Source organism: Abrus precatorius, unplaced genomic scaffold, assembly GCF_003935025.1.
Source record: "Abrus precatorius isolate BTA unplaced genomic scaffold, Abrus_2018 Scaffold3, whole genome shotgun sequence".
NCBI classification, from domain to species: Eukaryota; Viridiplantae; Streptophyta; class Magnoliopsida; order Fabales; family Fabaceae; genus Abrus; species Abrus precatorius.
The window spans coordinates 4,782,582-4,797,448 of NW_020874373.1; the positions used below are offsets into that span (position 1 = coordinate 4,782,582).

The 14,867-nt window shown below is 33.3% G+C and overlaps 3 protein-coding genes across 4 annotated transcripts; all 3 read left to right on the top strand.

Moving 5' to 3' along the window:
- The first annotated feature begins 1,667 nt into the window (after window positions 1-1,667).
- Window positions 1,668-2,656, top strand: LOC113861047 (short-chain dehydrogenase reductase 3b-like). The gene is made up of 2 exons (XM_027493648.1): window positions 1,668-1,681; window positions 1,873-2,656. Exons 1-2 carry the CDS (start codon window positions 1,668-1,670, stop codon window positions 2,654-2,656), a joined length of 798 nt encoding a protein of 265 aa, XP_027349449.1.
- Window positions 2,657-5,286: 2,630 nt separating this feature from the next.
- LOC113863669 lies at window positions 5,287-7,796 on the top strand. The gene is made up of 8 exons (XM_027497319.1): window positions 5,287-5,633; window positions 6,002-6,035; window positions 6,211-6,447; window positions 6,900-6,989; window positions 7,201-7,266; window positions 7,355-7,446; window positions 7,542-7,589; window positions 7,660-7,796. The coding sequence occupies exons 1-8, from the start codon at window positions 5,293-5,295 to the stop codon at window positions 7,775-7,777; spliced, it is 1,026 nt and encodes a 341-aa protein (XP_027353120.1). The 5' UTR covers window positions 5,287-5,292; the 3' UTR covers window positions 7,778-7,796.
- Window positions 7,797-9,834: 2,038 nt separating this feature from the next.
- On the top strand, window positions 9,835-14,515 carry LOC113861356 (E3 ubiquitin-protein ligase ZNF598). 2 transcript variants are annotated; one of them, XM_027494124.1, is made up of 8 exons: window positions 9,871-10,420; window positions 11,100-11,402; window positions 11,495-11,703; window positions 11,781-11,829; window positions 11,944-12,033; window positions 12,199-12,261; window positions 12,405-13,542; window positions 13,623-13,790. In XM_027494124.1, the coding sequence occupies exons 1-8, from the start codon at window positions 10,253-10,255 to the stop codon at window positions 13,631-13,633; spliced, it is 2,031 nt and encodes a 676-aa protein (XP_027349925.1). In that variant the 5' UTR covers window positions 9,871-10,252; the 3' UTR covers window positions 13,634-13,790. The 2 variants fall into 2 exon arrangements, with proteins under 2 accessions (XP_027349924.1, XP_027349925.1); XM_027494123.1 differs by having other exon boundaries at window positions 9,835-10,420; window positions 12,405-14,515.
- Window positions 14,516-14,867: the final 352 nt, after the last annotated feature.

Consider the following 14,867-nt stretch of genomic DNA (forward strand, 5'->3'; position numbering starts at 1 on the left):
TAATAATTTATCTTGTTTTATTTTTACATTTCATACTAATGTGAGATACTATTTTTAATACAAATATGCACAACAATCAAGCGTTATTCTAAACACGTTAAGCAATAATTTACATAAAATGCAAATGCTTACTCACACAGATTTACACAAGGATATGATCTGATAAATATATACACAGTTATTATATTTTAGTTTATCTGTGATTTTTATTTTTATAATTTTAATTGTTTATATTTAATTTTTAAAATTTTAAAGTGTTCTTTTAACTTAAAATTTATTTTAATGAAAAATAAAATAAATGTATGACATATCATTGATCTATTTTAATTTATATACAAATATTATATTAAATAAATAAATAAAAATAAAATAATTTTATTATATTATTTATGTCTTATTTGAATATTTTATACATTTTTTAATTAGATGAATTTTTGGAAGAAAGAGACTGAACTTAAATAAATATAAAATTTAGACTACAAAAAATTTAAATTAAAAAGACTAAAATTACACATAATTTGTATTCATAAAATTACATGTTAATACTGTAAATGATATTGTTCGTAATTAGTTGATTTTATTTAATAAAGAAAGAAGGTAGCCTGAACCACATGACTTGCGTGTTTCTTTTGGAAAACCAATCCTAACATAAACAATATTAGTACACAAATTCAAGCTTATAATCAGTGACAACTACATGTGTGCGTATCTTAGTTTCACAGTGTGATAATACTTTTTTAAATGTAATTAATTATATAGAAAAAATTTGTGTCCAATTATATAGAGCTTAAAGTTTACACAAGTATTGTTGCTCTCCGTTAAAGCATTCGTATATTATACACATGTCTCAAACACAAAAGTGACCTTTCAACAAAGACTCTGAATAAAATTATATGTTCTTCGTAGATCATAATATTTTAAAAACAATGATTGAATTGACTCTTTATAAATATAAATTTAACTTAAATAATCGATTATATGATCAGTATTTAGTGCATATGACGTCTCTACACTTTCATTTTTACCTGAAAAAGGGGCGAAATTATTTTTTTAATCAGCATGAAATTATATAATAAAGCACTAAACATCTGGAAAATAATTAAATTGTATAATAGTATGATTGCATGAGAAAAAAAGTGAATAATATTGTGTAGCCTGTACGAGTTGGAATGCTTGACCTTTCAACTGTACATTAAAAGCATGATGAAGGCCATGTGATTCGAAACAGAGTGTAATGAATTTTATATGCTATACACCTAGTTGGAAACGTGGAATTCACATAAATACTGAATGCACAATCAAATTTATTTCTTCAGCTACAGTTCATGTACATATTTATTTGATAATGGGTACTTAAGAAATGCATTATGCTGAAAAAGAAGAAACCAACGAAAGACGATTAGTCTCAATTAGTTTGAACACTTACTACAAGAAATCTGATTAAGTATATTTTCCAAACACAAGATCAATAAGACAAATTGTTAATACTTAATGACGATTATTATGAACATTGCAATAGTTAGTTGGCCAACATATATTTGGAGCTTTGCACTCTACAAACGTTATAAATATAGGTTCTTATTAAGGGATACTCCAAGAGCTTTATTTCCAGGTTTTGGGGAGAGCTCATTCAAACAAGGAACTTATTCACTCACTGGTCATACCCCATGTCGAAGCAAAGGTGCCCCTAGTTTGGTCTATCTCAGATTCAGCTCTGCACCCTTTTATTTATTTACTCTAAATTTTTTGTGTATGTGTAACATCATATATAGTTTCAAAGTTAATTTTGTTCATTTTGATTTATATATAATCCGGTCAATTTTGATTATTTAGTTGATTTGATTGTTCTTGATATGATTAATCATGTTTCAGATTAGAGGGTAAGGTGGCTCTTATCACCGGGGCAGCTAGTGGGATTGGAGAAGAGACAGTGAGATTATTTGCTGAACATGGAGCACTTATTGTTGCAGCAGATGTTCAAGATGAACAAGGTCGCCAAGTTGCACTTTCAGTAGGCTCAGAAAGAGTGACATATCACCATTGTGATGTGAGAGATGAAAATCAAGTTGAAGAAACGGTGAAATACACTTTGGAAAAACATGGTCGCATAGATATCTTGTTCAGTAATGCTGGAATAATAGGGTCCTTATGTGGCATCCTTGAGCTTGATCTGAATGACTTTGACAGCACCATGGCTACAAATGTTCGTGGTGTAGCTGCCACAATTAAGCACACTGCACGTGCCATGGTTGCCAAAAGCATCCGTGGATCCATCATATGCACCACTAGTGTTGCTGCTTCCATTGGTGGAACGGGTCCTCATGGTTACACCACATCAAAACATGCTCTTTTGGGTCTTGTGAAATCAGCTTGTAGTGAGCTTGGAGCTTATGGAATAAGAGTTAATAGCATATCCCCTTTTGGGGTTGCCACACCTCTCACATGTGGAACATTCAATCTTGAACCTGATCAAGTTGAAGCTAATAGTTGCTCTCAGGCTAATCTTAAGGGTGTTGTGTTGAAGACTCGGCATATAGCAGAAGCAGCTTTGTTTCTTGCCTCTGATGAAGCTGTTTACGTTAGTGGCCACAACTTGGTGGTTGATGGTGGCTTCTCCGTGATTAAGCGTAGTTATTCTTCCACACTGTTTACATGATGTCATGCTGTGCGTCAAAAAACTTTGTTACCGGAACTTTTACATTTGCACTCTACAAATAATTCTGCAATGTCTCCCTTTCATTGTATTTTCAAATCATAAATTCATCAACCTTGTCTGCTTTTGGCTCAAAAGCCTATTTGCTTTCTAAACTTTTCTTGGGTTTCAGGTTCTTAGCTTCAACTGTTTCACTCCCTCCCCATTCCCCATCTTTTGTATTTTGTCCCCCTCTTGTCCCCCCCGCTTTTCTTGTTTTTGTAGTTTTGTTTATAAGTCTAATGTTATATAGTGTGTCGCATATGAAGTCAAAGTTAATTTTATTTTCTGATCTTTTTTGGGGTATATACTAAGAATATACTAATGAACATTTAACACTGAAACAAGATATATTAACACTTTCAATTATATTCTGTCGTTTCAAATCAACTTTACTGCGTATATTGAAATGCTAGTTGGGAAGTACTATATATACGTCTAATTTAAATGCTATTAGGGAAGCATTAACGTATAAATGTCTATAATATAGTCTAGAAAAATATTGTCATTTGAGGCGAAGTTGTCGGCCACTAAAGACCACTACACAAGTTTGATTTCGGCATTGATATTTACAATTTGAAGATTCAATTTGCTTGGAAGCTTGTAGCTATCTCAAATTGTTTAACTGATGAAAAGTGAAGAGTACACGAACAAGCAGGCCCTGAAAATTATTCATGTACTGTTATGCGGCACACAGACCAGAAGGAAACCACGGTCGTGTCATGTGTGGCTCAAGGTTTACTAGTCACTAATAGTTGCGAAATCATTTGGGAACTAACTAAGTAAAGACAATTAAGATATATTATTCAGTCTTGATCCTTGTCCTGTTTGTTAAGTAAATGTTAATCAGTGCTTTAAGAGGTATTGATTAAGAAATTAACAATAAAGTTTTTTTTTCTTAAAATTTAATGTACTTATTTTTATGATCTTTAATATAATTGAACATGATTTTTAATTAATATACTTAAAATACTTAGTTAGCAATACCCTTAATTTTATTAAAGAGAAAACAGAACTCATACAAATTAAGGTGTTTTAAAGATGTTTTGCTGGCATTGCTCAACCGCTGTTTATTATCTAAGCATTTAAGATCCTCACATTATCAAGTTGATAACAACTGGTTACATGGCTAGGGTGGTGGAAAAAGAACACACTTCATGCTTGCGTCACAGGCACATGATGAAAATTATATACAATAGCACTTAAGCTGAGGGAAGAGACTTTGTTGTGATTAATCTAATTAATCAGTTTGTCGTTTGTCAACCCCACAACTGCAGGAAGAAACACGTGAACATTTAATAAATGATAAATGTACGTGTACACATTTTCTTGCGCACCAGTTAGGGTTAACCCTAAAAGTTTCATAATATAATAAGAATGTCCAAATAGTTGTACATCTTAGAAGTATAACACGAATATAGAAAAATAATAAATGCTATAATTAGTAAAGGCCATGACAGCAATACATGGTGTTGAAGTGGGTAATGATATTTATTGAGAAACCATTGTTCATGAACGCTTGCAATGCAATTAGCTAAGTGTTTTTTAATGAAGACTTAAAAGAGAATATCACAGCTGTGGAATATTATTGAAGTCAACCGAATGGAAAACAGAAAATAAAAATAAAAATAGGCATTATATGAAGCCATCCAGTGACAGACGATTTATATCAAACCACACATTTCTTTTTTTGGTCAAAACCACTCACATTTCTTAGATTGACAAATTATTGACCCTAAAGCAGTAATATAAAAATGAACAAATAATACTATATGTACTCGCACTTACACATATATTATTTATATTTACATATTTTTTATTATTTAACATTACACATTTATATTCTATAATTTTTAACGGTTTCATTGTTTTGAATATTGTTTTCAATAAATACATGGCTAGAAGACAGGACAGCGAGAAGTCAGAAACCCATAGCAAAACGAGTATAAATAGGCATAACATGACAACTTAATGAGCCCAATATGCTGAAGCCCATGTTACTTACAAAAGGCCACCCATATTTTAAAACCACTCTTCCGTCGCTCTTCTCCATCTAGGTTAAACAGGAAAGAAGAGGAATTTTTTGGAATTACATTTTTTTTATATAAAATAGAAAAATGCATTTGTACATGAACTTTGTACAAAATATTATACAATAAAAGTGAAGAAAATATCAAATAAGACGAGTAATATGATAAAAATAAATTAAAAAATAAAATTATAAAAAACTGACCTTAATTGAGTATTTATACTGTTCTATTTTTTAGTTCTTTTGTTGCTATATTTTATTTACAATTTTAAAACTCATTTTCCCCTTTGCATCCACATTGAAACAGTGTCGCATCCAAATTCCAATGTGTCTGAATCCTGGTAACCTTTTTGTCAAAGTTGGGCATAAAGATCGCAAACTTGACAGTCAAACTTAAACTACCAGTCCCTTATGAAAAACACGCCTAAAAAATGTGTATGCTTGGTACTTAGTGGTTAATTAAGTGGCAAGTTCAAAGCTTGTGTTCCGTACCGTTTTCCCCTTTGCTGTTGCATAGAAGAGGGGGTGTCTATGGGTGGTGGTTAACTACCAAACTAATTGGCAAAAAATCATGGCATTGGAGGTAGCATGGTATGATTTTGTGTGTTTTGGCATAGTTGGGATGGCTTTTATAGGTGCCTTGTGTGTGCTGGGAATGAACGAAGGAGCCTCCCAAAGAGACTTTGACAGCGCATATGAGAGCCTTCTGTTGTCTCGACCTGACAATGAAGTGGTCGTGAATGTGTTGCCCAGAGGCCATGTGAGCACCTCACAACTATGGACCAGTTGTTGGCGAGGACTACACCCTTTTTACCTCCTTGTTACCCGTTTCTTTTCCTTTGTCATCATGATCCTCTTCTTACTCTGGGATCTTCTCCTATACGATGCAAGCATCTTTGTGTACTACACTGAGTATGTCCTCCTCTTTCAATCTTTACTGCTATCTAATTCTGTAGAGATTTTGTATGATTCTTATATGAGTGCAATTCTTAATTGAATGCTCCATGTGTTCCCTTTAGTATAAAACTCTGGAAGAAATTGAATTACATGTTAGATAATAAAAAGTTACACATTGGTGAGTTAAGAACCAGTTAAAGGGTATACAAGCAAAATGACTTCAAATCTTTTAGATAAACATGCCACTACTTAGAGATTATTCTTTCTTACCCTCTTGGATCGAATTCATCTTTAAAATTCTAATATAACATGCTAATTGTGGGGTATTTGTATGATTCTTATATAATTATGCAGACCATTTAATTGTATTGATTTATTTGCAGGTGGACTTTCACGTTGGTTACCATATATTTTGCGGTATGACAAGAACCAAAATCCCTTGTTTTAAATTCGTTATCGAAAAAAATGCACTGGGAGATTATATATGTTCTCTAGGAAAGTAGGAGTTAGTAGAAGGCGCATAAAACAGTTCATGTTTCTATAATTAGCATCTACTTTGCATTTATTACTTTTTTTGAAACTTTGGATGCAGCTAGGGAGTATTTTATCTGCATATGGATGTTGGCAGTTCTATAACAAACCTTCTCCTCGAGATGGAGCAAGGGCTGAGTTTCTGAAAAGGGATATAGAAGAGACCATGCCTACAAATATCAATGCTTATCAAGAGAAAGAAACCAAGGGTTCCATCAAGTTGCAAAGCCGATATGTTGAAGAGGAGTTTCAACAAAGAGCAGGGTTTTGGGGTTACCTCGTGCAAACTACATATCAGGTTGGTCAAACACATAGAATTAAATGAAAAGTTACTTGATGATGGGCTGTTTCGTACGGGTTAAGTGGTATGGTAGATGGTTAATGCAAATACCCCGGTTTATGCCTCATTTTAGGCCTAAATGTATTAGCAAAAGCTTGCAAATTTCAATTAGTTGAATTATCTGCGTTTGGGTTAGCGTCAAATTCCTGTTTTATTTGTATTTATACGCAGTATGCAAGATATTAAATAAATTTGTGTTCAATAAGAAATTATAGGAGAGTTTGAAGTGCTGTAAAAGAGCTGCTGGAAATAGTCAAGGTATGAGAAATGGTGGATTCAGAGGTTTGGTAGAGATATTGAGATAATTGTCAGTACTTATGGGAAAGGGTGAAGTGAAACGTTCCCACTCTTATTATTTTATTTTTATCCTAGTTTGTCAGAGGTTTGAATTGATATGCTGCATTTAACAGACATGTGCAGGAGCTGCCATCCTAACAGACATTGTATTTTGGTGTCTTATAGTCCCATTCTTATCAAATTCTCATTTAAGATTAAGCCCGGTGAGTGTGACCCTTCTGCAAACTAAATATTCTTCTTAGTGCATATTTCTCCTTTCATTCACTGTTTCTGTAGATTGATTGCATTACAAGTCACAAATTGATTTCATCTAGTCATTGCCGTTATCCTCATCAAAACCTTTATAATTAATTTTGTCCATACTATTTCTAAGAAAGATAGTGTTATTGATTTTTATTGGGCTACTCTTGTCAGTTGATGGGTTGCATGCATGCATTGAATGTAGCTTTGCTCCTGTTGGATACAGCTCTTAATAATCTCGTAAGTTTCATACACCCTTCAATAAATTTAAGAAAGCATTAGGCACTTATCCAACTCACGGCTTTGGTATTGCCGCATTGTTTTTTAGCCATTTCCTTGGTTTAGAATCGCCTATTTTGTTCTATGGAGCTGTGGTTACGTCATTTTTCAATGGATCATCCACGCCTATGGTTTTAAATGGTATTGTAATTGTATTTAACTCAATCTCCAAAATCAGCCAAAAGCTTTCTTCTACATCTGCTGTAATGATATGTTTGTGTTCTGTTCCCTAACAGGTGGCCATATCCATTTCTAGAGCTTAATTCCAAGTGGGCTCCTGTTTGGTGAGTACACTACAATTGTTTGTGCCATTTCATGCAAGAAAATGATTTCACTAATTAACCTTCTATGCAGGTATTTATGCTTGGCCGTGATTCACATCCCTTGCTATGGCGTGTATTCCCTCATAGTGCGAGCAAAAATTACGATTCTCCCCAGATTGTTCCCTCAAGCATTTTTAAGGCCATACTAACACAAAAAAGTTAGAACATATTCGTGGGAGAACTTTTAATGTTTTTTTTTTCGATTAAAAGTAAAATATCACAGTTATGTTAACTTTTTATATAAATTTTTATTAAATAAATTTTCAACTTAATTAACTAGAGAAACCACATCAAACAGTTCTAGTTTGCCCAAATTACTTTTTAATTACCCAATTCTAATTTTTATTGACCAAACCTCAAATGAAAATTATGAAAAATAAAGTTGTGTAAATTTTTTTGACAAATTTAATTTAAATACTCTAAAAATGTTTATAATTTTTATGTCGTCATCAAATCATGGATTGTTGTATGAACAATTTATATCGATGGTTTACTATAATAATCCATACAAGAACTATATTTACAATATGTTTTAATTAGTTTATGGTATACAATTTTTTGAACTAATAATATACTAAAATTAAATTCAAATTTTAACGGTTAGAGGACTTTAATTTTTAAATGTAAATTTTTAAATTAAATGGTATTAATTAAATTGACTTGAATTTTTTTTTAACTCTATTTCAAAATAATTTTACCTTCAATTTTAAAGAAAATAGTTAATATCAATTTTTAATTATAAAACAAATCTTTCAATTATTATACTCCTTAACCATTATTAATGTTAAAGTCAAACTAACAACCATTAGTCAGTAACTATCACTTTCATCACAATAATCATTATTTCTGTCATGCCATAACTATTATTATTGTTGGCACTTCTTCTCCCTTATTTTTATTAATATTTTATCATAAAAAAGATTAATTTGAGAAGTAAAAATTAATTTATGCAGTTTAAAAATAAGATTTAATGTTAAAAATAAAAATATTTAAAAAATTAATAATAATAATAAATACAAGGGAGAAGTTTTCTTTTACGTTTCTCTGTATACGATACATTCCAAAAAAGACCTAATAATAATGAGAAGTTACGCCTAGGTTAAGGGTTTTTCATTGACAGTTGTGAATGTACGATGGTTTTGGTAAATTCAACCACGTTTTACAAGACAATTGGCCAATATAACTAAAGAAATCAAATAAAGTAGTTTGATAGATAAAAACAATTGCGTTCTTTTAGAGATTAAAATTAAACAAAATTTTAACATACACTAAAATAAAAAAAATAATATTTTAAGTATTGTTTACTTCATCAAACAAAAAATAAATATATTTATGTACTTGTGAAATACTTTTTATTTCATTTTCTTAATTTTTTTATTATATCATATCATTTAACTGAATTTTTTTTATTATTTTTGTCTCCTTTATATTCTTTCATCAAAATGTTGATTATATGAATACGAAAAAACTCCTCCGGATCCATCAAATAATTGGAGAATATCTAAACTGGTACAAATATCATTACTTGATTAGAAATACGATATAAAAATTAAGAGGTCCAATAATTCTACAAGAAAACAAAGAGTAAGGCGGGAATCACTTTACTACAACAGTAATGTTAGTTCCAAATAAATTGGTAAAATGGAAACAGCTAAACGAAAAATATATACCAAGTTAATTTTTATATAATTTAACAAATAAAAAATACTTATTTTCTTAAATTTTTCAAAAATTTATAATAATTTTTAATATACAAATAAAAGTATATGTATACTATTATTTTTTATTTTCTTATTCAACCAAACAAGTAAAAATGTATATTAACTGTTCTTCCTGTTTCTTTTAAATGAAATAAGTTAAAAATGTTCTCTCTCTTTTCTGATCATTTTCCTTTTCTTAGATTTGTTTTTTCTATTTCTTTCGTTATTCGTTATAGTGTAAGATTAAAAGCTTCCACTTTTAAAACCTAAGAAACGAAAATCTAAATTAAATTGTAGACTTTTTTTTAAAATATTTGATATATTTACAGATAAATAATTTTAAATCTGTCTACGATATCTTATTAAATAAAAAACAAATAAATATAATTTTTTTAAAAACATTAAATATATTTATACTTTAATTATTATTTTCTTGATAAAATATTAAAAAAGAAAAAATTTTGTAATAATACACTTTATAGTTACTATTTTATTATCTGTAACACAAGAATATTAAAAAGAAGAAAGAAAAAGACAGAAACGCGAGCGAGGCTGAGAGGGGGTTGGGTTCGGTGAGGCGGTAGCGGGTGGCTGTGGTCTTTAGCCCTTCTTTCTATCTCCAATTTAAAAAGCGCACACACATCGCATAAATTCTTTCTTCATCTGATCCTTCTCGGAACCTTCAATCTTCCGGTGATCAATTTCTTCCGCCCCACGCATCTCGCAATCCACACTCCAATATTCAAATCAACAATTTAAAATCAAGATCAATCGTTTCAAACCCTAGAATCCCAATCGATCCTTCTCTCTATCTCTCCCTCTCTACTTATTGCAGTAACCTAACCTTGTGTCGTGATCCGGGCACTGGAATTAGGGTTTCTTGCTTTTCGCGTTCGATAATCAAGAGAAGAGAGTGAAGAAGAGATGGATGACTGTTGTGCCGTCTGCGCTGAGCCTTTGGAATGGGTTGCGTATGGACCCTGTTTGCACCGGGATGTGTGCTCCACGTGCGTCGCTCGCCTCCGTTTCATCTGCGATGATCGTCGTTGCTGCATCTGCAAGACCGAATGCAACATCGTTTTCGTTACCAAGGTATTCCCTATTGTCAATGCTCTCTTTCCCCGTAAAAGCTGTTTGTTTGTTATGTATTGATTCGATGAGTTGTTTTATGCCTGTTTCCCTAAGTGACGAGTCTTCGCTACTCGTCGTGCTCTGAGTTGGTTGAGTGAAAATCTGAACTGTACTACATTCCCAGCTGTTGTTTTAATATTTATGTATGCAGTGGAGAACCGTTCACACCTCTGAACAGGTTGCGGTTGTTCTGAGATTAGAGTGTATTCTTAATTTGGAACATTTTGTGAAGTTGCACTACTAAAATCACCGTCACTTACCTTGTCTTTGCGCTGCTTCTTTTTTTGTCTCTCTACATTTAGTGTAATTATGAACATTTAATATGTATTTAAACGTGGGATGCTTGTTTTATGGAGTTTTTTGTTGTTCAACTAATGTGATGATGTGTAGGTATGTTGTTTAAACTTAAATGTTTGCTATGCGTGTTTTGTCTTTGATTTTTTTTTTTACTTCATACTATTTCTAAACCACTGAAAAATATTCGTGACATTTTGAACTTACTTGGTTTGAGCCTTTAAGAGCCTGTTGTGTTTGTTTAATTAATACCTCAACAGTGGGGCTTGATTTGTTAAATTTTGTATTGTTTAATTGTTGTTATTTTTTGGTGTCGTTGATATTCAAATTTTCTGCATACTCCCAGGCTCTAGGTGATTATACGAGGATGATAAATGACTTTTCGGCCCTTCCTGTGGAGGTAAGGGAGGGCAAGGTTGGATCATACTGGTACCACGAGGATACAAATGGATTTTTCGATGATGTGGACCATTACAAGATGATCAAGGCCATGTGCAGGCTTTCTTGCAGTGTATGTGACAAGATGGAGGAGCAACCACAGGATGCATCAAGGAGGCGAGCAAAGTTTAGGAATATAGGGCAGCTGAAGGGTCACTTATTCCATCGTCATAAGTTGCATATGTGCAGTTTGTGTTTGGAGGGAAGGAAGGTGAAATTTTATTATTTTATTCCCCTTAAGAATTTCTGGAATAACAGGATTTCTAATCTTCTGTTAGTATGTAACCATCATTTACATGACAGGTTTTTATATGTGAGCAAAAACTATATACTAGAGCACAGTTGAATCAACACATAAGCACAGGTGATTCTGAGGTGGATGGAAATGAGAGTGAGAGGGGTGGTTTTATGGGGCATCCCATGTGTGAATTCTGCAGAACCCCATTTTATGGGGACAATGAACTATACACGCATATGTCCACGGAACATTACACTTGTCATATATGCCAAAGGTAACAAATAATTAATCTTGTGCTCAATAGGTGTATTTTAAATGTAAGATTCATAGTATTTGTACTTCTTAATGCAGGCAGCATCCTGGGCACTATGAATACTATAAGAATTATGATGACCTAGAGGCAAGATATCTGGATTAGGCTTTTCTTTTACTTTATTATTAACTTAATGGCTTTGCAAGATGTTTTGTGTTGTTTGAACTGAGTATTTATGTTAGCAAATGTCTTCTCGTGCAGATCCACTTTCGTCAAGAGCACTTTTTATGTGAAGATGAGTCTTGCCTTGCTAAGAAATTTGTTGTTTTTCAATCTGAAGCAGAGATGAAGGTGACTGATTAATTATAAAGCATGGATCTTTTTCTGTTTGTTTTGAATGCTGTTTACATGCACTTGCTTGATGTTGCCCCGTGCTTATGTAAAATTATTGGATGTGCTGTTGTTTTGGCGTCATTCCTTCGTTGTTGAACTTATTTTTCCTTGTTTATGGTTTAGAGGCATAATGCTATTGAACATGGAGGGCGTATGTCACGATCAAAGCGTAATGCTGCTCTTCAGGCACGTACAATGACATTCTTTTCTTTTGAACTTCTTCTCATGTCTTTTTATAATGTTTGTTTTCAACGGCAAATTTTACTTACTTCTTAGATCCTTCTCACTCCCTTACAGAAGTTACTGTACCTTTCATTCTTCTACTACAGATACCAACTAGCTTCCGATACAGACATGGTAATGAACATGATCAACGCCGCGGAAGAGGTCGTACATTTCGTCGTGATTTTTCTGAAAATCAACTTTCTATGGCCATAGAGGCCAGTTTGGAGACAGCTAATGCAGAGCAAACGTTTCGTGATCTCCCGACATCAAGTACTGGGCAAGTTGCTGTTGATGATGAGAATGCTGATATTGATTCTATCATTCAGCCGTTTGAATCATTAGCTACAGCAGGTTCTGAATCATCTGCAAGATACCTTCAAGCCTTGGGGCAAAACTCTAGGAGTGCACCTCTGGAAGATTCTTCCTTTCCGCCACTTCCCATAGCTTCCAGCAATGGTCAGCAAAGGTCCAACCATGAATTGGAGGGTTCCGCTGGTAACACTATGGCTGCACGTTTACGCCGGCATGGCAAGAGAAATGTTTCTGTTATTAATGTTGGGAATGCTTGGCCAGCAGCAGGTCGTGGACCAGTACAATCATCAAGTAATCCTTCACAATCTAAACTGTCAATAAACAACGCTCTTGGAGGGTCTCGTAACTCTGGTCAGGTGAAGACAGTAATTAACAGTGGACTTCCACCATCAACTTATGCTGGTTCTATTCAGGCTACACAGAGAACTGCTGGTTCATTGAGGGACGCACGTGACAATGGCAGAATTGTTCACTCTGCGTCTGCTCCAAATCTCGTTGAGAGTAACTCTGTTGAAGTTTCAATTTCAGATTTTCCTCCAGTTTCTTCTGCACAGGTGAGTAAGTTACCTGCGAGCAGCCAATCTTTATTGAACGTGGAAAATGTTCAGTCTGCAAACAAGACCTTGGTTGAAAAGATCCGAGGTGCGCTTGATTTTGATGAAGAAAGATACACTATATTTAAAGACATATCTGCCCAATATCGCCAAGGCACAATAGATACAGGTACATACCTTGACTATGTGCAGCAGTTTGGCTTGTCTCATCTTGTGCTGGAATTGGCAAGACTGTGTCCAGATACTCAAAAGCAGAAAGAGCTTATTGATGCTTACAACACTAGTTTGCAAAAGAATGCTTTACAAGAAAATGGCGGGGTTCGAGGTAGCAGTAGCAACCATCGCAAAAACAGTAACGTAAACAAGAAAGGCAAAGGTAAGTCTGTAGATGGTAGGGGGAGTAACTCGACCGAGAAATTAGCAGATAACTTTCTAAGCACTGTACATCAACTACAGGCAGGTTATAAATCTTCAGAAGAGAAGGTGGAAGTGCTATCAAGGGGTGATTACCGCAGTGACAAAGGCAAATTAACAATCGAGCAACAGATGGATACAAACTCAGGTAGTCAACCCGTGCTAAAGCTTAGTGGGCAGACTGAAACATCAAATGACAGTTTATCTAATCAAAATAGAGATGATGGGGGTGGTGGGAACAAACAACGCAAGAAAACTTCCAAGTTCCTGAGAGTGCGTCTTGGTGACGGTTCTGCTTCGGCTCTTCTTGATCCTGAATCAAATTCTGGAACAATTGATAGTTCAGAAGGTAACAAAAATGACTCCGGAGGAGGGCCTCCTGTGCGAGGTGTTTGGCGAAATGGGGGAGGTCATAAACTCTTCTCTTAGTTGTTCTCCGTGGATTTGGAACGTGAATATCAAACGCAGTTGAACTGGCTGGCAAAAGCCCTGGTTGAACTGTGTAATATAAACATGGATTCGGTTTTAGCCTCTAAAGAGTAATGATTTCACCGTGTCGAATTTAAGTTAGATTTCCAGCATATCAACCTGGATATGTACTTTGTCGTTGTGCTGAAGGCCGAATGCAATGGGCTCCTTTTTGTTTTGGTTTGAGATATATATTTTGAGTTTTATTTTTGATCAAGGGCTCACATGAAAGTATGTCAAGCCAGGTGTGTACTGTTTGTACGCAACATGTGGCACTTTTTCTTGCGTGGCGATTTGTGTAGTCTCATAGTTCTTCTGCAATTGTATTCCCTTCTGCGGCCGGGCCAGGTGTCGGCTGTTTTGGGCTGTCTGGATTATTTTTAAAATTCAGTAATAAACAAAATAAGGGTATGTTTAATCTATATTTTAGAACTGTGTTTAGAAGAATTCACGTTGAAAGAATCAATTTTGATATAAAAAGTGTTTGGGAATGACATTTGAAACAAATGTGAATAATTTCACAACGATAATTAATTTTATTTATAAAAAGTTGAAATTTTATTTTTTAAAATTAATTGTTTTCTTGAAAAATTATTTTAAATTTAAATATTATTCAATCAAAATGATTTTTTTTTATTTACTTATTGGAATCGCATCAATTTCGTAAAAGTTAATTTAAAAGCTTATTTTATAGAAACTTTTATTAAAAATTAATAAAATGTGTTTTAAAGTTTTTGAAATGTATCATTTATAAAATTTTGATATTTATAAAAGTAATGATCAATTTTAATATTATATTTTTAAATTTATTGATTATAA

What these genes read in the sequence shown, in the direction of transcription:
- LOC113863669 (XM_027497319.1), top strand. Translation starts at nt 5,293, where the DNA reads ATGGCATTGGAGGTAGCATGGTATGATTTTGTGTGTTTTGGCATAGTT. An exon ending in TGGTTACCATATATTTTGCG is followed by an intron (nt 6,036 to 6,210) that starts GTATGACAAGAA and finishes CTTTGGATGCAG; the next exon opens with CTAGGGAGTATTTTATCTGC. An exon ending in CTCATTTAAGATTAAGCCCG is followed by an intron (nt 6,990 to 7,200) that starts GTGAGTGTGACC and finishes TACTCTTGTCAG; the next exon opens with TTGATGGGTTGCATGCATGC.
- LOC113861356 (XM_027494123.1), top strand. Translation starts at nt 10,253, where the DNA reads ATGGATGACTGTTGTGCCGTCTGCGCTGAGCCTTTGGAATGGGTTGCG. An exon ending in TGTGTTTGGAGGGAAGGAAG is followed by an intron (nt 11,403 to 11,494) that starts GTGAAATTTTAT and finishes TTTACATGACAG; the next exon opens with GTTTTTATATGTGAGCAAAA. An exon ending in ACTTGTCATATATGCCAAAG is followed by an intron (nt 11,704 to 11,780) that starts GTAACAAATAAT and finishes TTCTTAATGCAG; the next exon opens with GCAGCATCCTGGGCACTATG.